Source organism: Galeopterus variegatus, unplaced genomic scaffold (assembly GCF_000696425.1).
Source record: "Galeopterus variegatus unplaced genomic scaffold, G_variegatus-3.0.2 Scaffold3998, whole genome shotgun sequence".
NCBI lineage: Eukaryota > Metazoa > Chordata > Mammalia > Dermoptera > Cynocephalidae > Galeopterus > Galeopterus variegatus.
Genome location: NW_007730109.1, coordinates 49969 through 74225, shown reverse-complemented (window position 1 = coordinate 74225; position 24257 = coordinate 49969). Strand labels below are relative to the sequence as shown.

The 24257-nt window shown below is 38.9% G+C and overlaps 1 protein-coding gene across 1 annotated transcript in view; it reads right to left on the bottom strand.

Moving 5' to 3' along the window:
* Positions 1 to 14653, bottom strand: part of RBMS1 (RNA binding motif, single stranded interacting protein 1) — an 89402-nt gene extending 74749 nt beyond the window's left edge. Inside the window, exon 1 of the mRNA XM_008586488.1 lies at positions 14481 to 14653. Within this exon, the coding sequence (XP_008584710.1) occupies positions 14481 to 14632 (152 nt within the window). The 5' untranslated portion in view covers positions 14633 to 14653. The remainder of the gene's footprint in view (positions 1 to 14480) is intronic.
* Between the last annotated feature and the right edge of the window lie 9604 nt (positions 14654 to 24257).

Sequence of the window (24257 nt, the reverse complement as noted above, 5' to 3'; positions counted from 1 at the left end):
GGAAATGAGGCAGTACATGGACACTTGTTTATTCCTGATCTCTGGTTCAATTTGCTGATGTCACAAATGAAGAGCTGAAAGCTTAAAGTGGTTGGTTACTTATTTACCATTTCTTGATAGATTTATTTATTTGTAGCCTGCCTTATTACAAAAAATACTTAATGTGTTACAGAAATACACATAATAAGGTAATAAATAGATGAGAAAAATAGGTTGAGAAAAAATTATATACATCTTGGGGGAAGGTAAAGTTCATCCTCGTGTCAAATTCTAAAGCCTTCATTTTCACCATAGCCTTTCTCAGCACTGTAATCTATATCCTTTGATATTTTAGTTGCTCATCTCAGTGGGAGAGAAAGAGAGAGAGAGAAATACGTACCTCAGAAATAGGTACCCAAGTTTGGCCATCAAAATAACAACATCTCTGTAATTAGGGTTTGGGGCCCAAACAGCCTTCCTTTGTGCCATATAGAGCAGCATTTAATTCAGTCAAAAATATTTACTGATATTTGCTTATAATAAGTAAGCAAATTGTACAGTATATTAGGTAGTGGTATCATGACCATTAAATCCTAAAAGGAAAGGGAGGTTGAGATTGAGAATGCCAAGGTGATGTGGGGGCAGACTACAATTTTTAAAGGGAGGCCAAGGTAGGTCCCTTGAGAAAGTGACACTTGAGCAAAGTCTTGAAGGACACTAGGGAATGAGTCAGGAGGATCTGGAGGAGAGCAATGCAGGTAGGGGAGGAAAAACCAACGCAAGGGTTGGAAGGCGGCAGCACGTCCAGCATGTTTAAGAAATGCCGAGGAGTGCACTACAGCTGGAGTGAAGTGGTGGAGGAGAGAAGGGGGGATAGAGTCAGAAAAATTACCGGGAGAGGGGGTGGGTAGTATAGGATCTTTAGCCATCGTAAGACTTGTGAAAGTCTTAGTGGAAAAAAAAAAAAAGTGAAAAAGCCATTTGCAGTCAGTAAGCCAGGACTCCTGAGTTTCTTTGTCTTTGGAGACAGGGCTACCTGTACATTTTGTGCAGCTGTGGGCAGCGGCAGGGTACACAGATTTTAGGGACACGTCCAAAGATACTTATCTTTATGGCTCATATGGGCCCATAACATGAAAAGACCTGCTCAGATTGTGACACACCCTGGCAACTGTGTCAGTGTGGTGGCAAGCATTCCTAAGATCGTGCCGCCAGGGAGGTTCATAAAGTCATGGCAAGACAAGTGGAGAATGAAGTGTTGCCTAATTTGCTGCAGTTCAAGATCATTTACAAAGTGTCATCTCACTTCTCTTCAATGTGGCATTAAAATTCTTCCACCATGGACATTTGTTAGAAGTGGGACCCATGGAGGAGACCTTGGTCCAGCAGTATCAGAGGTCAGAAAATCCATAAATCTATGGAGTAAGACTGAGGTACAGATGAACCCTATAAGGAAGTAAAAACAGTCCTGAAACACTCTTAACTGATCTATCAATACTGTCTATGCAAGCCTATCTAGTAAGGCTGGTGCTGTTATAACAGACATCCAAAAGAAAGGAATACAAGGGAGAGGGGAGAGGAAACTAATTAGCAACTACAGCAAGATGAACTACTTCCAGAGGAAGAATGTTCTTTCAAGCTCAAGGCTGAGAATTTATCAAGGAATTAATCAGGAACTCACAGCACACATAATAAAGCAGATGCATAGCCCATAGCAGGTTTATAAGCTAGAACCAACAATTTGAAATTATGATTTGTTAAGCAACAAAAACACAGGTTAAATAAACTTCTGCAACTAAAACATATAATCCAGGCAAGTTGCTGAATGTTTCCTGTCTTCAAATATTAAAAAGAGGGACAATTAATTTAAGGCCAAAGCAAATTCCAAGTGAGGATGCGTGTAAGAAAATCACATTTTTTTTTTCTTTTAAAAGATGACCGGACCGGTAAGGGGATCTTAACCCTTGACTTGGTGTTGTCAGCACCACGCTCACCCATTGGGCCAACTGGCCATCCCTATATGGGATCCAAACCCTTGGCCCTAGTGCTATCAACACCACACTCTCCCGAGTGAGCCACGGGCTGGCCCAAGAAAATCACATTTAAAAAATATTCCTTTCACTGAAGATATCAATCAAGCTAAAAGTGGCTGGAAATCATGATTTTGAGTATCTGTTGACTTTAATGTTTATTGACAGTTCAGAGAACTGCTGTGCATCCACATTTCTTTGTAGGGCCATTAAGAGAAGGGATCAGATTTTCCTTTCCAATAATGCCATTAGATATCCAAGACATCAACATTCCCAAGTGAGCCACTTTGATAAGAATAACGATTGCTGGACAAGCTGACAAAAGAAGACCAAGCAACACTCCTACTGTGATCTTAAGAGAGGTACTCAAACAGAGAGCATGAGAAACATTTATCTATACCTCTTCCTCAAAAAAGTTTGAGGCTGCTGGCAAGAATATGTGCAACACCACAAGACAGAAATAGATACAGAGTTCAAGGTGAAGGGAAAATAAACCCAGGAGTAGAGTTATTCCACAGAAATGAGAACTGGAAAGTGAGATCCTGCAAAACTGCCCTTGTGGAAGCAAACTTGACTTAGAACTTCTCAGTCAACATAAAAGGAAATACAATTACAAAACTGAGTGTTCTTTAGAGTAAAACCAAGTCCTGGGCTCAGCAGAAGTTCTGTTTTTCCCAGCCCTAAGGCCGGAGGGAGCTTCCTCATGTAGGAAGGGTCACACCCTATGTACAATGCCGGGTCAAATGATCACCTGGGCTGGAGTACCCTGGTGCAGGCCGGAATTCTACAAGGACAAATAGCTATGTGTTTTTTTAACAATAAATTTTAATATGTTGCTGACCATGCCTATATTAAGCACTTCAAGTGCAGATGCTGCATAAACGTGCCCTGCCATCTCCTTCACATACATTTGAACTTCTTTACAAAGGAGTCACTGATTAGGAAAGTTGTAACTCTGCACTAGTATTCTTTTGGAAATTCAAGTCTGCTCATGTCCATTCATATAAAATTATACAAACAACCTGCATACACATCACGTTCAAACAAACGCCCGGTCAGGAGCAGGTACAACTAGTTGGCATACACTCTCACCATGATCTAATAGCCAGCTGTACAATAACAAACTGCCTATCAAGGTTGAATCATGGCAAAGTGACATCACTGACTAGTACTGATTCCATGTTTTAGATGCTCCTGGTCTGACATTTAGATTTATTATGAGGCATGTAAATAGCTGCATTATTAGGAGTTCAAACAAAAAAATTCTGGTTACTTCTAGCTTCTAGATCAGATTTACTCAAGAGGATACTAAGATAAAATGAGCTATTAAAAATTACCTTTTGCAACTATTTATGAATGTGAATAAGGATTTCCCACATGCTGTCCAAACAAAATGAAATACAAAAGTAAATCAGATATGTTAAATTAGATGCTATTGATACAGTTCTGCAACTATTATCCAGGAGCCCTGATCTCAAATTTTCGAGTTCATCAAAACTACCTTACACTTCTCCCTGATGAACTTTGTAAACATTGCAAATTTGTACTTATAAAACATATAATTAAACAAGTACTACTTTTAAACATTTGTATATGTAGTTCTGTTTAAGGGTCATTTGGTTAAAGGGCTTTTCCACTTAATTTTTTAAAAAGCAAGCCTGCTGAGGTAGGTTTGTTACAGGTGTGAGGAGATACTGGTTCCATCAACCTTTGGAGACTGGGTGGGGCCTGTCACTTCCAGCAATGAGCAGCTTTATCCATTGGTAGCAATCCAATATAATGTAGTACGATACCAATATAATGTAATACAAATATTATTGTTTTCTCTGTGTGCCATGACAAAGAAGGAAGCTCTGCAATGAACAAAAAAGCTCCAAATCCTTCAGGCAATTCTCTATATCTGATTTCTTACAACAGCTTTTGACAAGAGCTGGGCAGTGGAGAGGACAAAGTTAAGTTCTTTGGCAAAAAACGGAAGTACAGATTTTCATACCCATGGTTAAGGGCAGAGCTGAGGATAGAGTTTACATTCACTCATGAAAAGTAAAGAGGCAAATCAAGATTGGTAGGTGTTTCAGGAGACACGGGATCTACTCCCAGGCTTGCCACTTCCTAGTTTTGTGACTCCAAGAAGGTCTTTTAACCCTCTCTGAGCCATAGCTTTCTCAATTACAACATGAAAGAACTAAAACAGAAGCTCTTAACTGGGACTGAACATCAGAATCTCTTGGGAAGCTTTTAAAAATACATAATGATAGCAATAACATTAATATGTGCCAAGAAATGTTCGGAGGACTTTACATTAACCTACTGAGTCCCTACAAGAACCCTGTGTTGTAGATACTATTATTATCCTAATTTTACAGGTGAGGAAACTGGGGCACAGAGAGATTGAGAAATTTGTTCCAGCAAGAGGCAGAGCCAGGTGGAAAGCTCTGCAGGACAATTGCATATTACACTGCTGCTCTCCATTTATCTTTCTCAATCTTCTGACTCAGAATCTACAGAAGGGCCTGGACATGCAAATTTTAATTCTGGTGAGCACTCCTTGTTAATAGCCACTTGACTAGAAGAGATGTAAAGTTCTGTAATTCAGACTAGAGATGAAAAAAGTTCAATAAACTCTTTAATTAAGTAAATGCTCGAGTTCTTTCACCTAAAAAAACTGAGCCAAAATTAAGTAAGTATGGCTTTTAACAGCTAAATGCATGGTATGAAACTAAGAATAATGAATAAAGGAGACATATTAAAAATCTAAGAAACAAAATATTGTCCAGCCAGCTACAAAGGGCCATTGAAGTAGTTAAAGTATTGCACCAAAATCTATGCCTTATATTAGGGGGCAGTGATAATAATTTCATAATGTATGGCCTAGATTTGGAGATGAAGACAAAACATTTTGGAAAAACCTTTGGAAAGAACCAGTACTCCTGTCCAAATGGGCTACCAGGCCCAATTTGCTTCTAGGACCACAAATGACTCTGCCTCTTTGTTTCGTCTTTAAAGAAACAGTCCTTAGGCTATAGGAAAGTGTCTTTTGGAAATGTGGAAATTTAAAACTGTGCTTGTAAATGCTGATGCTAAAAATATGGTCGTCTCCCATTCAGATTCCCTCACTGACATGTGACATTTAACAGAAGCAGGAAGATACTATGCCTTAAAGAGAAAATGAGGAAGACAAGTGGTCCTGGCCCTTACAAGCAGTTAGGAAAGCGTAAGCCTGGCATGGCCAGGTGAGGGAGTGCATAGATGGCCAGGAGGAGGGTCCGTGTCCCCTGGCAGAGCCATGAACTTGGTCAGGATTGTTTGCGTTGAGACTACTTCCTTGCTAATTCTAGATCCCCCATATATGGAGACTCATCTCTCCTCCCACTCAGTCCCATGGCTCTCTTACAAAATCTCTTCTCGAAAGTCTCCAATCTGAAGCCAAATGAGTCTAATCAAGGAAGCTGCAAAAGCACTTTATTAAACAAAAACCAACTTTTAAGAAAGTTTAAACCCCTAAGACTTAAAATTAAAAAAAAAAATTAGGTGTCAGAGAAATATATAGATCTTATCATTATTGACCATAAAGACTATCTTGACTGAAAGTTTCTAATACACTGTAAATGGCCAGTGAGTAATAAATGAGTAAATCACCTATTTCTGCCAACAAACATAAAGTTTAATTACTAGTCTCTCTTCTGCATTGAAGATTCACCAGTCTGGAACTAATGCATTACTTATTTCCATTTAATAGCCACACCAAAAGTACATAAACTCATAAAGCAAACCAGCACTCAATTTGCAAAGCTCCCCCTGAGAGTGGATGAGAATTTCCAGGCAAGAAAAAAAAATAACCTCTTCCTCCTGATTCCCATATCTGTTAATGATACCAAACTCCCAGTTTCCTAGACTCAAATCTTACACTCATCTGTGAAACATCTTCCTCCTTAGACCTACCCTCTATTCCATATTCCATCAAGGGCAAACCCTGAGGCAGTCTGTATCACCCACCTTCTTAGTGAAGTTCAACTCCTCTGGTGTTAAAGACCCCCCCACAATATGACCCCAGCGAATACCAGGCAGGTCAAGCAGCCAAGCCAGTCCTGTCTTCAGACCTGGGCTTGGGCTGCCCACCCTATGCTGCAGACTCATGCAAATGCCGAGCTTTTCAGTATGCCCCCAATTACATGCAGTCACTTTTTATTTTGTATTCCTGGTAGCACCTTCTTTCTCTCACATTCCGATCTACATTGTGTGTAAAGTTCATTTTCTATATGAGACAAGAACCTCCGTGAGGGCAGGAAATGTGTCTCTGCAAAATCACTGGCATCATTCTTAACATGTATTTGTTAAAGTAGATAAAAATGGGATTCACCAATCACTTCTCCCCAAAAATGACTTGGTCTTATGTTTTAATCAATTTATATTCACAGTAAAATTATAATGCTCCTGTATGCTCATTATTTTCTAAAGCAGTGTTAGGACTTGTTAGGTGTGATCCCTAAAAGAACATTTCTTTTTATATATGCACAAATCCTCTCAGGCATCAAGCGAATGACAGCTTACATACCTTCTCTGTGCTGTGTATTCTTGGGGAGCTGCACAGTAGACTGCTAACCAGGAGCTGAGTTTCATGGGACCAGCTATGCTAAAAGGAATTACTTTCTTAGATGTCAGAAAAGAAGGATTCTTGCTCTATCCTCCTGCCTTTACTTTGGGCTTTTGATTCTTGTTGCCTATTCAAGTGAACTTAAGGAAAGCTGATTTTTCTTAAAAAATCTTGTTCTATCTATCATGGCTGAACATCTCTTTTCGGGTCCTGGAGAAAGGAGTCTTTATAGCTCATGGTAAATGGAGGAACATGGGTGCTGACGAGGAGAGGATGAGGATAATGACCTGGTGTTCAGTGTCTATTTGGGGAGGCAGGAAGCACAGCGGTTCAAAGTATGGGCTCTGCAGAGTGTCCAAGCTCAAGTTCTGCCTGCACCATTATCAGCCATACTACTCTGAGCAATAAAAAAAAGAAACCTCAACTTCACCTTTAAAATGGGGCTACTACTACTACTAATGAAACTGTTCTAAGATTAAATAATAAAACACTTGGCATAGTTAATGGCACACAGCAAGCATTAGACAAATGTTCTTAGCTGCTAGCATTATTTAGGTGTTTACATATTACACAGGATTTTTTCACATACATTTATTATAAACTGAAGATGGAAAAAGATGAAGGGAGAGATTCTAAATTTCTGAGATTCATGGTAACCCAAGTAAATTCTAGATAAAACCAAGCACAATTGCCAAATAAAGATTTTAGAGGCTTTTATTCCTGATGACACTACCTTTACCTTCATAATGGTAAAACATCCTCAAGCTGCTGCTACAAAAATCCAAGGACCATATAAAGGAACAAAGAATGGACATAAAGTAAATACCATCTGCACTCAAAGAACAAGAAGATGATTTTCTGAAAATTCTTGTGGCTAAGACCATTATTTTCAATGCTGATTTCCCAATTAATTTCTACTAAGGCTAATATTAATATTGACTTGCGAACAGGTTGTGAAGTATTTGGGCTCTTTATCATGCCCAGAAATAACAAAAGACACACTAAAGAAAGAGGTCAACTGACAATAAGGAGGATTGGCTAAATCTCTAAATATCTGTGCTCACCAGCAGATTTTACACTGAAGATCAATTAGAAAACAGACGTAACTGAGATTTTCTACCAAAATATCAAATGCACGCCTATAGTAGGCATCTGGAAATAATTAATATTTGAGGTTTCTACTACTCATGATGACACTGAAAGTCCCTGAAGTCCCTGACCTGCAGTTATTTTAAATTTTGTAATAGCGTATACTTGAACCATAGGTATGCCTCTTAAGAGAGGCAAACGAGCCATGCAGCCAGGGAAGAAGCATAGCCCATCACCCAGGGTCCATATTTCAATATGGTTTTGCTCTAATTGAGTACACAGCAACTCTCAAGAAGGGACTAAATATTGTGTTGGTTTTTGAAAATTACCTCCCCTAAAAAGATAAGCCAACTGATATTTCTAATGATAAAACTGAAGAAAGAGTAAACAGAGGTATAAGTGAGATGGTTCTCTTTTGGAAAGCAGGTATTTGTTTCATAGGGATTTTTTTTTTTTTGGTGCTAAAATTATTTTTGTGAAATTTTTGGATTTCCAAAAGACTTCAGATTATATGTCAAAGATTTACTGTACATAAACTATTTCTTAAAGTGTCAGAATTCATCCACATCAAGAAGGGAAATGAAGCAACTAACACAAACAAGAAAATTAATCTATAAGGCTTACTCAAGAGGTGAACAGGGAGAAAATTCAGTTAAATATGCTATCGCTCCTAAATTCTCAACTCTGCTTTGATGTCCATTTTTTCGAAGGGGAAAAAAATCACAAAGATTATGAATTTTGCTCAGTCTCAAATGCATCATGCCTATTTACCTAGGGATTTTGAAATACTGGGTGTGGCAGGCTTATTGCTATTTTCAGAGTAAATGTTGAAGATAACTTCATAATAGGGTAAAAGCTGACTAATTCAGCATTAAAAAAAAACTATGCATTTTACTAGAATGCCTTCACTTTCAAATTTTTCCCTAAAGCCAGCCTAATCATTTTGGAATAAAAAGGATGGTCATTTCATTCCAGGGTAGAGGGAAAACACCTTCCAGCAGGTAGATTGCTTAAGAAATCTTAAGGGTTACAGAGAAAAATGGAGATGTATAAGAGAAAGAATACAACCATTTCAGGTTGTCCATTTTCCTGTCAGCTGCCCTAATTTCTTATGACAATCACAACAACTTAAAATATTCTTTTAAAATCAGTATTTGACAAGTAAATGTTTTGGAAAAGCATTTGGTTCCCTGGGTCTCATTTGTGAATAACAAGAATACAAGCACAGCCACACCTGGGGAACAGAGGAACAGGGGTCTAAGAGAGAACCACCAAGTGGCAGCACCTTTCCTGTGCTCTCTCAGATAACACGACTCAAGTTTTCCTTTTATTTGGAGCTAAAACCTTACAGTCATGAGAGAGGGAGGGAGGGAGGGGGAGGGGAGGAGAGAGAGAGAGAGAGAAGATTGAATTACGCTTCTTTTCCACTCCAACAACTAACTTTCTCGGTTAACAAAAGAATAAACTCCAAACTTTTCAGCTTCTTGTTCAAGGTGCTAACAATATGCCCCCACCTGTGTCTCAGCTTCATTTTCCTTTACACCCATGCTCTCCCCTCGGGTCACCAGCAGCCCTGACTAACAACTGCTGAATGCCAGCTCCACACCAAGAAGCCTCCTCCATGCTTTTTTAAACATCTGAGACTTCTCACGACTCTTGGGCTCTTCTTGAGGCCTGGGAGACACTATTGTTTCCATCCCTCCTGAAATTTTCCTTGTCCTTTAAGGCCAAAATGTCATTTCCTCCCTGAAAGCTACTCCCAATCCCTTCACATCAAGGTCAATGCAGCCTTCCTCTGGTGTCTCACACAACGCTACCACTGATGATAATTTACTTTATTCTGTCTTAAATTACAGTTAGTCGTTTATGTCTATCTCTGTTGGCCTGTCTTGATTTTCTGCTTCACCTTTGAAGACCTATATTGTACTCGAAAGAATAAGGACAAATTGCAGAGAACAGGAAAAAAAAGGAGTAGGAAATAAAAATGTATTGACTATTATAACCAGGGAAACAAATTATACTTCCAAAATATTTCCTTTTAATTAGTAACAGCCTATCATATCATAAGCTGCTTTTAATTTCACATTTATATTAAAATCTTATGTTTTATTGCACTTTGAAATAAATTAGAAATCTACTGAATGGAAGGAAAAGGATTGGTTGGTCAAGGATTGGTTTAAGAATGACAGAAGGGCTAGAGAAGGTAGGAGTAGAAACATCTCATTTTGCTTTAATATCAATAGACTGTTCTTCCCTTAAAAGCTGTTGCTACACTGAATTATCTAGACCTTTTCATATAATGTCAATGCCACAGTAATCTTTAAGCTACCCAGACTTCGCCAACAGAGACTGTAACACCGTTTACCCCATTGTAAATTAGGAAAAGCTATGGACCAAACCTTCACAATAAACACTGTTTCAGAATTTGCAAAAAAAAGAGACTATACACACAATAGAAGATTTTACATGTTGTAGTAATTATTATGACAAGCAATAAATCAGGGGTGGGTAGCATGAGGCTAAAACTAGTCTTCTGCAAGTACCAAAAAAAAGCCTTAAGGGAGAGGAGGTGGGAGGTGATGTTAACATAACCTACTTCTCTGGCTTTCCCAGCTTTCAAAATGAGAATCTGATCGGTTTTTTTTTTTTCCCTCTGTAGTTTTAAATGGAGGATTAAATATAATTTAAGTTTATTCTACTTAGTTGGGATTTTGAGGAGCAAAGGAACAGGTCACACTAACACTTGTGACAACTTTCTTCTAGGCAACTTTCTTCTAGTGGACCAGCTCTTTTACTTATATTAGTTGATTTAATCATGATTACAACCTTATGATAAAAACAATATTTGGCCCATTTCACAGGCTACTGACTAAGAAATTCTGTAACTGCCTAGCACTGTGGCAGATAACGCTGGGATACCAAAAATTAGCTACCCTGACTACAGTGCATTTATAAGCTAGGTGAGAAATCTGTGAAGGTGGCATGCTATTTGCATTCTATACTGTCACAGACACTCCGCCATGTAACCCAACAGGTGCTTGGAGAACAGAACTGCAGGGAAGTTAGATGCTGATTGTGGGATGTATAATAAACAGATAGCTAAGTAGGAAGGTTATGAGTGTGGTCCAAACATAAAGGCAGCAGGGAGGGCGTGCACTTAGCCTTGCAGAAGGGAAGGAAATGGGGAGGTGGTTAAGGGGAGGGAGCAGCAGGAGCCAACCCTTCTCACTTGTCACACTGCAGGGCAGCAGGAGGGAATCACACAATCCTCCTCACAGTATGAAGGAAGAAGGAAGGCCAAAGAAGAATCTACAGGACGTGGTGACTACGGGGACTGCTCCAAAGCTTCAAGTTTAGGAGAGTAAATCTGGAAAAGTGAAGTTTTGAGAGAGAGGAGATAATGTTGAATTGGAGTTGCAAATAAAATATTCAAGTGGAAAACATGGAAAATTGCAAAGAGTGGAAAATAACTTGATGAGAGGATGGGGCTATAGAGGAGCCAACCAAGAAAAAGGAAACTAAAAGGGCAAAAAGTTGAGGAGGAGAGGTGGATGACAGCTAAAAAAGGCTAGAGAAATTAAGGGATATTTAAGATGCCAGTGCGGTTTCCGTCGAAAACCGGAAGGCAAAATACTAATGGCTAAGGTGGCAAGCAAATGGAAGCAGTGAAAGCCCTCAACTCGTCTGCCTAGAGAGCTTGCCTGAGAAGTCTGAATGAGAGAGACATTCCTGAATATTTACATATGACAAAGACCACACAAACAGGCACGGTCCAGCAGAGTATTTGTTTGGCTTGATTTTAAAGAAGGGAGAGAATTAAGAATGACCAAAGGTCAAGGGGTAATGGATTAATCCTCTCTGCTACCCAGACCATCCCACTTCCTAAACTTGCTGGCTAACTGTACTGATGTGCTCTTTTTGAGAGGATAACCTTCTAGAAATAGGCAGAAAGTTGTGGCAGTCATGAGTTTCCGAGATTTCCCATAACCTCAACTGGTTACCTCCCAGTCTGAGCTTCCTGCCGTACATGACCTCTTCCTCTTAACCGTGGTGATCTATACTTTACAGTTTCCTGAGTCTTTCTGAGTTAGGGTGAGGCTGCTTTTCTTGCTGTCATCTTTTTTAATGTCACTGCATCTGCTTTTTCACTGCCATTTCCTCTAGTATTATAGCATCTCTACGTTCTACTGCAAACATAGCTTTTTAAAAATATTTTCTGTTTTCTTCTCCAGTTTTTAAAATCTTCATGTCATACTTGCCTATAGACTTCATGCACTGTTTGCATGGAATTTGGCCACTACTATAAAATCTTGGGTATTTTTCCCCATCTTCTGTTAAGATAACCTTCTAAGATATCCAAGCCCCCTTGGGAGCCAAATCATTGTGTCGCCTGTTGTGCCCTCCCCTCAAGTCAATTTGTAATTACAGTGCTAAATTTTCAGTTCTAAATGTTTTTTTCTTTTTTAGAACTATGGATTTATACCTACATTTTCTGAGAAGTTTCTGATGCCCACTTTTCTAAAATCTCTAATTATGTCCACCAGGTTTTTTAAGCTCTAGAATGAGTCACTTTCCCATAAGCTTCTTGTCACTTCCATGTCACCAACTAGCTATTCCATATTGGAAACAAGTCCTGAACAGAAATGCCCTTTTTTTTTGCTTTCTTTACATTCCAAGACACAAAATTGTCAGCAATTCAAATTTGGTTATTTATTGGATTCTCTGTGTTAAATGGAATGATGCTTCCAGCAGATTTTGAGATACAATCCTTTAGTATTGTCATGTCTTGCCCCTATGTTACATATCAAGAAAACCATCATCAGAGTTAAATATCAAACCTGGGATTGTGCAAGAGCCTTCCTTTGCAAATGACAGAAGAGAGTGAGGGTGACAAACAGCGACTGCTGCTACTGATAACAGCAAAAAGAATAATGTTTACACATGTTAAGAAAATCTGCAAACATCAAAGAGACCAACAAATAAGGAATGAATACTCTAGGAAAAATGATAAAACACTCTTCTACTGCATTTGGAGTACGATTAGATTCAATAAAAAAATTACTGGCTCAATTTCTCAAGTACATGTTTAGTGTATATAAAACGTGGCATTACTCTATTATTTTACGGTTATTTAACTCGGTCTCCTTGACGTCACAACTCACCTTACATAATTCAAAACGAGTGGAGAACAATTTGTCTTTTGAAATCCTCTTCCCTTCTCTTACGCCTTGAGAATTTGAGGGTTAGCTTTATTCTTTTGCTTCCTACAAAGTTATATTTTTAGCTCCTTAGACTTTATGGCGCTCTATCTACCTGTAATTATGCTGCAAAAGCATAAGATGACGCCAATGAAAGGCCAGCAGCAGACAAGATAGCAAAAGGCCTATTTGTGGTCTTAAACAGCTGCAGTAGGGCAGGGCGCGCCTGGCAGAGTTCCCTCTTCCTGCAGCCAGGCATGACAAACCCCGAGAACTGGACTTGCTTTCAGAATAGTCACTGGTGAGGGCATTATTTCACTGCCCTGGAAGCCAAGGGCTGAAGTCAAAGTCAAGAGAGCTGATCAAAAAGGGTGACACGGGAAAGACACAGAGAGAGTGCTAAGAGTTATGGCCTTCTAGAAAGTTCTCCAGATCCTAAACCACCACCTACTATCCTACCCTTCCTCTCTTAACACAAAACAAAAGCAAAAGAACAGCAAAACAACCACTACCCCCTTATGGAAGGCCAGATGTTGCTTTTAATTCTAGTTTGGAAATATTGCTCAAGTTAGTTTTGAATTTTTTTCTGGAAAAAAAAAGAAAGAAATATTAGAATTTACTATCTTGCATAAAAAGAATAAAAAGAAATAATAAGTTTGAATTTTACCCAGGACAAATGAGAAGAGATGCTATAAATCAGGTGTTTTGAAATGGAAATATCTTTCAGGGAATAGGAAACATTCTCTAGTAAAAGTCATCATCCATAGTTATGCAAAATTCCTTTTGTAAGGAACCATTATTGTCTTAGGATAAATAAAAAGTGCTATTATATGTGTAGGCTTTCATAGCTCAATGCAATTTGATGTTTTAGTGTTTACAGCCATCTTTGCACTATACAGTGCTTCTAGCTCCTTAGTTTAAATTAGTGCTTTCTTACTTAGTGAGTTAATATAACTGCAGCAAAGTAGCACATTCATATTCTATTCATTGGTGACATTAGCATATAATGCAAACGTATTTTTGGACTTTACGCACATGTACACATTTCTTCACAACACTCAGAAAGGGTAGAAATGACTTCTTATTCTCAAAGAGTGAGGGTGAATAACCTCGACCACAAAACTGCAGGTGCTCATGAAGACAGACTAATAGTATCCCAGAAGGAATTAAGAGCTTTACATATATTAAGGATGAGGCTAGGTGGTTAACTACCTTCCTGACAAACAATGAAAGCTGAAGTTTCTCTTACGGGATAGACTGGCCCCCAGAGGTGCTTCCACAAAAATGAGCACTCCTGAAAAGGATCTAGCCATATGTTTTTAAAAAATTCATATTTTACTTCATATGTCAATAAAGCCAAATTCTATTGAGAAAATGCTCCAATTTATTTTACTATACAGACATTCTGCTGATGTTAATACTGACTGAATAAGTGTCCAAGGACTTAAATCTTAGAAACTCATTTTACTGTTGCGATGCTAACTGTGCACAGATTTGTCTTATAAACCTCTCTTATCACACAATTTATATCACTCTAGAAAATGATCAGCAAAATATTTAGCACCTAAAACAACAAGAATGACTACTTACGGCTGACAGAGCTTCACCAGGTCCTGGTCAGTGGTGTTGGGAGGCAGTCCTCGGATATAGAGGTTCGTCTTGCTTAGCTGATCCCATCCTGAGTTGCTACTGCTGCTACTGTTGTTATTACTGCTGGTGGTGCTGGGACTGGGAGGGGCCATGGGGTGGGCTGGGACCAGAGACTGCCGGAAAACAAAAACCAGAAGCATTAGAATGCTAGAGGTAAGGGATTGAGTACAATTCCAAGTCTGTATGATCTCCACAATAATATGAAATTACCAAGATTTAAATACAGATTATCTTACGCTATAGTGATGTATAAATTTTAATTTACACCTCAAAAAAGAACTGTTCATTCTACTAAAAAAAGCCCTCTCCTTCAACATGAAATTAGTAATGGGATTTTCCTCAGTTGAAAATTGTCTCTGTGCACCTTAACTGTGACTAAATTTATGTAAGATTAACGTATTCACATATTTTAGGGAACACAACTATGAAGACTCAAAATTAACTTGCATGAAGTTATATGATAATATCATCTTAATATACAGTAACTTAGAAATCACTAGACTTTTGAAAAGGTTTTCAAATTCTGAAGAACATTTGACTGAAAGTTGCTGATAATTTTATTAAGATGACTCTTCAAAACAATTACTCCTCAAGTATAATCAGGTAGGATTTAATCTAGATCCTCATATAAGGACTTCACAGGCACACGCTCCATTGAGACATCTGGATAAGATTCACAGGCCTGCTGCCTTTCGCTCTGGCTAACCTTATGAAATTTAACCCCTGTGAGAATGGTGTAGTAGTTGGAAACCTTCCCAGGCCTCTCAGCAACCACCACAACTCTTATAAAGCTTCAACCAAGGGCTCAGTGTGGTTTTTACAGTTAGCAGCCACCTAGGAAGAATGTCTGAAATTGTACTCACACCAGATAATTGTCTGTAAACCGACTGAAAGAAACCACACTTCTTTGACCCTGTGCTGCACACATGACTTTTGAGGAAGTTCAATGGCTCAGCTTGAGATGGAAGTGAGCACAATCCAAAGTGTGCTCACAGCAAATGCTCAGCAATTTCATACCAGGACAGGAATTTTTTCACCCCACATCTGCTACATAATAAATATACTAATCTAAGGACATCATTTATATCACAGTTTGAACATACAAAATTAAAGTCAATAAACATTCAAAAAAAGTTTTAAATTTTATAGCTTGACTTTTACTACCACAAACAAGAAAATTAGGCATATAGAAGACAAATAACATTCCACAGAGGAAAGTCTGAAAAGCAGACCCCTTGCAATAAACACACCCTCATTCACCCCATCAGCAACCCCAGCTACTCAGTATAAGATTCCTGGTTCTACACCTAGTTTCTGCCATGATCATCCTAATTCCACAATATCCCGACACACTGGGATCTCATTAATTTAGACATGTAACCATTTCTTCTGGTTCTACACTTTCCAGATTCTTCTTCCTACTGTCCAGAATCCTTTCTAAGATATCTTATGAGTCTAAACACCACTCTTATCTAAAGAGATTCTCTTTTAGTAGGAGAGCATCAAGAAAGGTTAATAATAGTCGATGTAGAAATGCTATTTACTGAAGGATGAACTTGAACTAGGAAATCAGTACTGCTTAATGCAAAAATAAAACCTGCCTGAGATCATGTCCTATGAAATCTATTTGATTTATTCCCTTCACTAGCAGCTGAACTCATCTCCTTTCCCCATACTACTGGTTTTTCTCTAAGGGCTAAAGACTCTACTTTCTATTTTTTTTTTTTTTTTTTTTTAAAGAGATGACCGGTAAGGGGATCTCAGCCTTTGGCTTGGTGTTGTCAGCACCACGCTCAGCCAGTGAGCCAACCGGCCATCCCTATATAGGATCCGAACCCATGGCCTTGGTTTTACCAGCACCGCACTCTCCTGAGTGAGCCACAGGTCGGCCCGACTCTACTTTCTAGATAGAAACTATCCCTGACCCAAGCCACGCTGTTATTCACAGTAGGACCCAGAGTGTTCAGAGTGCAGCTATTGGGAGATCTCACCCGGGATGAGACTTGGAGAAGTCAGAAAGAAGCTATAGATCAGGTCCATCCTGGGCTTCTTAGTGGGATTACATCAACACAAAGCAAATGAACCATCAGACATTTTAAAGGCTGCATTCCAAGTCTGCATCTACTCTAACCTCTGCTTTTGTCTGAAGTGCAGGGTGTGGACTCATATGATTAAAAGAAACATTTGGGTGTATGATTTATTTGGAGATTATTTGGACATGAAAGTAGGAGGCTTTTATTTATGTATTTATTTTTGGCAGAAGAAACAGAACTATGATTTACATTTCTGAATTTGCATAGCTGACTTAATATATGTTTGACAGGCATCCATATTTATTACAGCATTATTTTCCCACCGTGGGGGAGCATATACATACAGGCTGTGCCTCCCTGGTTCCCCTCTAGCCTGCCCTGTGAGGGAATGAAATCTCCCTATGCTCTCACTCTAGGTAGGAGAAGGTGGTTCCTGAATGTAACCGAGGACTACTAACCTTGAGTGAATCCTATAGAGAACAAAGTTCAAATTCAAAAATTATCTGAATATCAACTCTTTCTCAGATCTAGCTGAACATGGAGAAAGATACCCAAATGAGAAAAGCACTGAATTACTCTAGGTTATCAATTTTTTAATTTTCTGGTGCAGAAAATTTTAGATCAAAGACAAAATTTTTAGAACTCATTGAAATTAAAAACGTAAGTCCTGGTAAGGACTAGACACATGCTCAAAGAAGAAAAGGCAAACACAATAAAGGTGTTTACTCCAAAATACTCAGAATGGATTAATAATAATTTTAATAGTATGAGTAATAATTATAGTCAATATATTGCATGTTTACTGTGTGCCAGACACTGTGCTAAGTGCTTTATATACATTAACTTACTTAATCCAATGAGACAGGAACATTCTTGTTCTCCCATTTTGCAGGTTAGGAAACTGAATCTCAAGAGAAATTAAGTAATGTGCCAAAGCCACATATCTGGTAGGTCACAGGTCTGGAATTTGAACCCAGGTCTGCTAGACAACAAAGCCAGAGCCTTCAAACAGTACCCTTAAATGGCACCCCCAAACACTTTCTATATCTTAAATGTCTATTTATATTCTTTCACTTTCTGTGCTCATCCTTTCTGCAGCCTAACTACCAAATTCAAAATTCTCTGAAATATGATACTTAATACCACTGGCAGCTATTAATTTAATGAGCACACAGATAGTCCTTTAAAAACAAAAAACAAGGTTAGCTTTAAAAAGAAAAATGGGTTTTTAAAATTCTACTTTATAAATATTTTTATTAAAGAACAAATTCTGCAAACAGCTTTTGAAAGCTACAGCAAATTATAGCTAAACATTACAGTCAGCATTTTAGGAAGGCATGACTTAAAGCAGTAAAGAATTAAAGCCAAGAACAAATTCTGCAAACAGCTTTTGAAAGCTACAGCAAATTATAGCTAAACATTACAGTCACCATTTTAGGAAGGCATGACTTAAAGCAGTAAAGAATTAAAGCCACTCTCCTAGATTGAAATGCAAATACTGACAAGTCTTTAACTACAACTTCAGAACTCTGATAAATTTAAAGCAATTACACTTTGTAGTTCGACTATGTGCCTTGGCAGCACAAATAGTAAACTTAGACCAAAAAAAGCTTACGAAGAGATGATACTTTACCAAACTTCATTTTTATCACTGGTGGTCCTTTTACATTTTGCCTCTCAAAACCCCTAAACTGCCTTGGAATTTGAAAAGACCCTCATATGGATGAAGCTCTTAGTCAGTTTACACACATTCAATCTAATTAGGGAACCAGGTGGCTAGACAACCAGAGCTTAGTGCTGACCCATCCCAAAAGAACCTAGTAGTCTACCTCAGCCTTCTCCAGCTTAATTTTACTGCTTCAGCTCAGGTAAACAAGCTACATTCTTGTTTCTCCAAGGGCAGGGAAAGCAAGCTAATTCGGTTTTCCTGATAACATTTGTCTGGGCTTAATGTGAATGCCAAAATCGATAGAAAACTGTCAGTGGTGAATAAATGGGGGGTTGTATTAGTAGGCCCTCTGCACTCCCTACAGGAGTGGTTTGGTACCATCAGGAAGAGCACTCATCAGCACTCCGGAGGACTTCCTGTGTGGGCAGCACTTAGGGAGGACTTCCTGTATGGAGAGCACTCAAAGAGCACTCCCTGTGTGGACAGCACTGATGCCTCCATCCAGCCAGGCAGGCCCACTGGGCCTTCAACACTAAAGGACAGGATCAACAACAGGCACACAGCAGCTACACGCAGGGTAATTCTATTTCTCTCTCCATCATACCATCCTATCACCCCCACCCAACAGCACACTAGGTAGTTTCTTCTTTTTAAATGCACATCTAAAGGTCCTTTACAAAAGAAGCAAAATTAACCACATGTGAACTAAAATATATTAGTAATCATGTACATTGTTATATATTTCTATTCAGCACGGACAATTTAAAAACAAAGACTTGTCATTTTAAATTCTATTGTTTCATTTCCTTCCTATTACTAATAGGCTAAAGAACAGTGCTCTTTGACCAATCTTGCAGCTACAGCTGTCCTCGTCTTCCCCCCTGCCCCCTTACTTAGCAACTTCCCTAAGAATTCTAGTACATTTTGAAGGGAAAGGAAAACTAGGACCGGCCTTTCAATTTCCCTCAAGTATTCTTTAAGGCTATCATCCTTACACTTTAAAAAGGTTATAATCTCTACCTCTGCTGCCCTTCCACACACACACGCGCGCGCGCGCACACACACACACACACACACACACACACACACACACACACACACACACACACACCACTCCACTATCCCATCACCAGGGAGGTTTAACACGTCAACTATCCAGCAGCAAAATAATCACAACCGTTGCTCCTGAGAGCAGAGAGAAGTTATGAAAAATCATTTTCACTGGGAAATAGATAATATTAAGCCTGGCATGAACTGAGTACTACGTAAAGACATAATATACTAACTAGTTCCCATAAACTGGTTTCTCTCCCTACACTTGCAAGATGTAAAAGAAATTTAACAATTTAAGGGAATTATCAAATAGGAGAGGGAGAGGACACCCAAACAGGCTACTATCAGTTACGATATTTCTTTGTTTCCTTTTGTTTCTGAGTGGTTGAAAGAGGGCTGGGAGAGAAAAGTTCTGGCACAGGGAACTGGATAAACAAAATTGAGAAGTGGGAGGTGAACTGGTAAGTGAGAGTTGAGAAACTGGCCAGGAAGCAGTTGCTTTTCCGCTGAGGTCAGGGAAGGAATTCCTGAGGCCAGGATGTTACAGAACAGCAGCAAGATCAATGAAGAATAATAGTGCTCCTTTACACATACAGTGTTTAACTTATTCATACTGTGCAGTGAGGGAAATGTCAATCCCATTTGATACGAGAATATCAAAACTTAAAATCACATATGTAACTGGCTAATGAAACTGGTTCTTGTACCTTCAGAGAGGGGTCCATCTTATATTAGCTATTTAAATAAACTTTAAAAATAAAATTCCTAATAGGCTTTGCAATTAATTTTCCAAGATATCCATCAAAAGATTCCTTGCGGGCCGGCCTGGTGGCGCACTCGGTGCAGTGCGGCACTTGGGAGTGTGGCGGTGCTCCCGCTGAGGGTTCGGATCCCATACAGAGACCGGTCTGCTCACTGGTTGAGCGCGGTGCGGGCACGACACCGAGGGTTGCGATCCCGTTGCTGGTCACGAAAAAAGACAAAAAGGAAAAAAAAAAAAAAAAAAGATTCCTTGCATGGAAAACTGCAGTATCCACATAGAAATTTCTTTACCTAAGTTGATAAATAAAGCATATATATATATATATATATATATATATATATTTTAGTTTTCAGATAAAACAAATTTAAGACTTGCATTGTTGAACACAACATGATTGATTGAATGGAGAGATAGCATGCTGCCAAAGCAACTTAAACAAAAAGAAAAGTCCTTAGGAATTAAAACCGCTTGGACAAGTGCTTAGGGGTAGAGGTTGTGGTTGTGAAGAGATAAGAAGAAGAAAGGGTAATCGAGTGTTGATGATCCATGGTAGAAAACTACGTTAAATACAGTGTCTGGTTTCTAAGGTCAGGTTTCCCTTCCAGATCCCCCCAAGAAACTAGATTCCTTATCATTCATATCTTTTAAGGGCTGGTTCTGTTCTCCTGCCTGCAAATCTGCCCACTTGTTCTGTTCATCCAAAGGTTCTTCCAATAACCCCAGTAACTCAGAGTTGCCCCCTGAGAACCCTGGGCCAGGAAACACACCAGGGTTCTTGTCCTATTTGTTCCTTCCAGTTCTTGTAACAGCATTTATAATGGGGGTATGGGTGGGGTACAAAAGAGACCAACATGAAGATTCCAGACTGAAGGCATTAAACTTAAGGTACTCACCAGAAAACTGCAGGGCCAAGAAAGCAAGGGGCCCAGGGCAATGATTTCAAAACTTCCTTGCCAAAGGATGCATTCATCAGGAAGGAAAAGCTTTTAACAGTGGGTTCCTAGCCTTGGCTACTCTTAATTGCATCACATATAATGGTGTGGTATTGTACAGTTTGTAAAAACAGTAAGAGTTCAACCAAGGGAAGATCAGGGAGGAGGGAGGATGAAAGGTCAGGGGATCAAAAAGGTTGAGGAAGGTTTCACAGAGGGGGTAGACGGCTGAGTGAGCAGAATACTAACAAGGCGTTAAGAATAAAAGGAACTGCAGATCTGAAAGGAAGGTGGATAGGGAGAGGAGGGGAGGAACTAACAAAGGTGTAGACAGGAAGGATCACTCTTCATGAAAGCTCTGAGACGCCCCACCTGGTGAGTTCAGAGGAGGTTCAGAGGTTGATGTTTGGGATGGGGGTGGTACTAGACAGGTAGTGGGAAGCAAACAGGTAGAATATGGACATGATGTCACAGGTTGACACAGAATCTCACAGGGAGAAAAGGGATTTTTTTTTTTTAAAGATGAACGGTAAGGGGATCTTAACCCTTGACTTGGTGTTGTCAGCACCACGCTCAGCCAGTGAGCGAACCGGCCATCCCTATATAGGATCCAAACTCGCAGCCTTGGTGTTATCAGCACTGCACTCTCCCGAGTGAGCCACGGGCGAGCCCTAGAAAAGGGAATTTAAGGTGCGAAGTGAAGAGGATGGCTTGTAGGGAATGTAAAGCCAGGAAACGTCTCCCCTTCCTCTACAAAAAGAAGGTAGTAGTATAAGAAAAATTACTGACTGGAAAAATCACAATATCCACATGCAAGTTCCGCCTTGGCCAGGCACTGCAATGAATGTTATCTCTGGACAACTCAGTTCCTCACCTGTGACTGGATGATTTCTAAGCTCAAATCCAGCTCTAAAATTCTAAGGCTGGATAATGCTTCTTGCTTTCAGGCATATCAAGACAGAACCCAGACAGGCCCTGAAGTCCTCTTACCTGTCAGCCAAACAGACAGAGAAATGAAGCAAGAGGTTACAGCAGCAGTCAGCAAGGACTACTTTTGTTATACTGTACAGCTTAAGATCGGCACGAATCGCACTGCAATGCTATTTTTCTGCACCCCTTACACCAGCATTAATTCCCTATTTAGTCACAGATGATTCTAAGAAAATACTCTAAATACATAAGCAATACTAAAATCATAAAGAAAGCCGAAAGGAATATATTTGAAACAAAAAATGACAATATTCAGAGCTTCTGAAACCATGGTGTCCTAAAGGTGAAAATAGTATTATAGCTAAAATTACCTTGATAACTTAGATCTTGAGACTTAGTAGCCTGACATCTTTATGTTTAACATGTCATCAGTATCCAAAGTTGCATTTCACATTCTGTTCAATTTCTTAGGTATGAAAGGACCCTGTAATAGTTCCAAAACCACCTTAAAAGAAAATTCAAAACAGTAAGAAAATTGTACCCCAAACAGTAATTAGAACACAATAAACATAAAATCCCACCCAACTTCAAGTACAAAATTAATTATTCTTGTGGATTCTGAATGCAGGTGTGCAGAGAGTGTTTTTCTCCTTCTTCTGAGCCCCAAATGAGGAATTTCCAGATCCAAACCAGTTTTCTTCCTCAACCCACAGCCTTGTGAAAGAGAACCAGAGCAAACTCTTCCTTTCCTTTTTACTCAAAATAAATTGAAAAACAAAAACTTCCTAAGGGAAGTGAAACATTACTTTTACCATGACTGTTGAGAATACCTCTGACATATTCTACATTTCCTGCCTTACCCCAGTGAAGTTAGGATTCCAGGGTTGACAACTTCCTTCCAGCTGTTTTGAAAAATCTATCTACAGTACAGTTTGTATCTTCTCCTAGTACTTCTTGTAAGTAAAGAATTACCCCTGAGATTGCAAAGTCCTCAGGGTGGAAATTACCCATTCTAAAATAACTTTCTCTACATTAAACAATACTTATTCAAAGTAAAGTGATTAACTAAACATTAAGTTAGAAAAATTATATGAGTAAGCTTATCCCCCCAAAATACCAAAAACCAATTTATTCAAGTTATTTATTTAGTTTAGATGCAGAGGGACATGTGAATGAGCTTGCAGCAACAGTGGCTTCACAAAGTAGCCCCTCGAGAAAAAAAACATTATCTGCACTTTTAGGAAATGGAGCAAATATTTAAAATTTCACCATAATAATTTAAAAAAACAGGAAATCTTATCTGACAATGTTGTAATTTGTATATAGACAAAGTAAAATATCAACAGGAAAATTTTTTGAGTTGATACAACTCAAAAATTAATGTTTACATTTGTTTCTTTCACATGGTAAGGTCCAGCAGCTTACTTCTGATACAACATGAATAATTACAGAAAGCCAGTGATACTAGAACAACTCTTTTGTTACATATCAGCCTACATATTTCTATGTAAATGTCTGTGCCTTTGAGTACAGACAGGGGATTGAATGGGTAGCTCTGAGCTATATTGCCTGGGAAAATGGCCCTTTTTTTTCTTAACTCTTTTGCCTGAGATCTCCACCCTGCATACACATGCAGGCACAGACATAAAACTGAAACAAAAATTTTTGGGAAAGAGTATTTTCCTCTACCATATGCAATGTACCCTAATATTATCTTTTCTAGTCTATTTTGCTAAAAAACAAATGCTGGTAGTGATCTACTAAACTGATTTGAGACAATACTAATATTGCCACCTGCAGATTAAAAACACAGTGGTCTACAGCATTTCTTAAACTGACGTGCATGTGCACCACCAGCATTGCTAAAATGCAGATTTTGACTCAGCCATTTAGGGCCAAGATTCTGCATGTCTAAAAAGCTTCCAGGTCTTGCCCATGCACAAGGCAGGACTCAAGGCAGGACTCAAAGCAGGACTCTTGGTTCGTGATGATGAATATAGGAAGGCTCCCTTCCAGCTTTAAGAGGAGCAAGCTGCATCTGTTCATAATGTGAGATAAAAGTCTTTCTTCTACTGATTTCCAATCCAGTATCTGCTCAGAATAACAAAATGTTAGAGCTGGTAGAAACATTAGAGATCATATGATCACTGGAAGTATAACATAATCTAGAGAAATGGCAGGACAGGGAGTAGAAGTGGGGGCAGTATTTTTATCACTGGGAGCTTGGCATTAAAAATGTTGAAAAACACTGATCTAATCCAATCCCTCACTTTTCAGGAAACCTGAGGCCTGGAAAAGTAAAAAATAAATAAATAAATAAATAAATAAATAAATAAA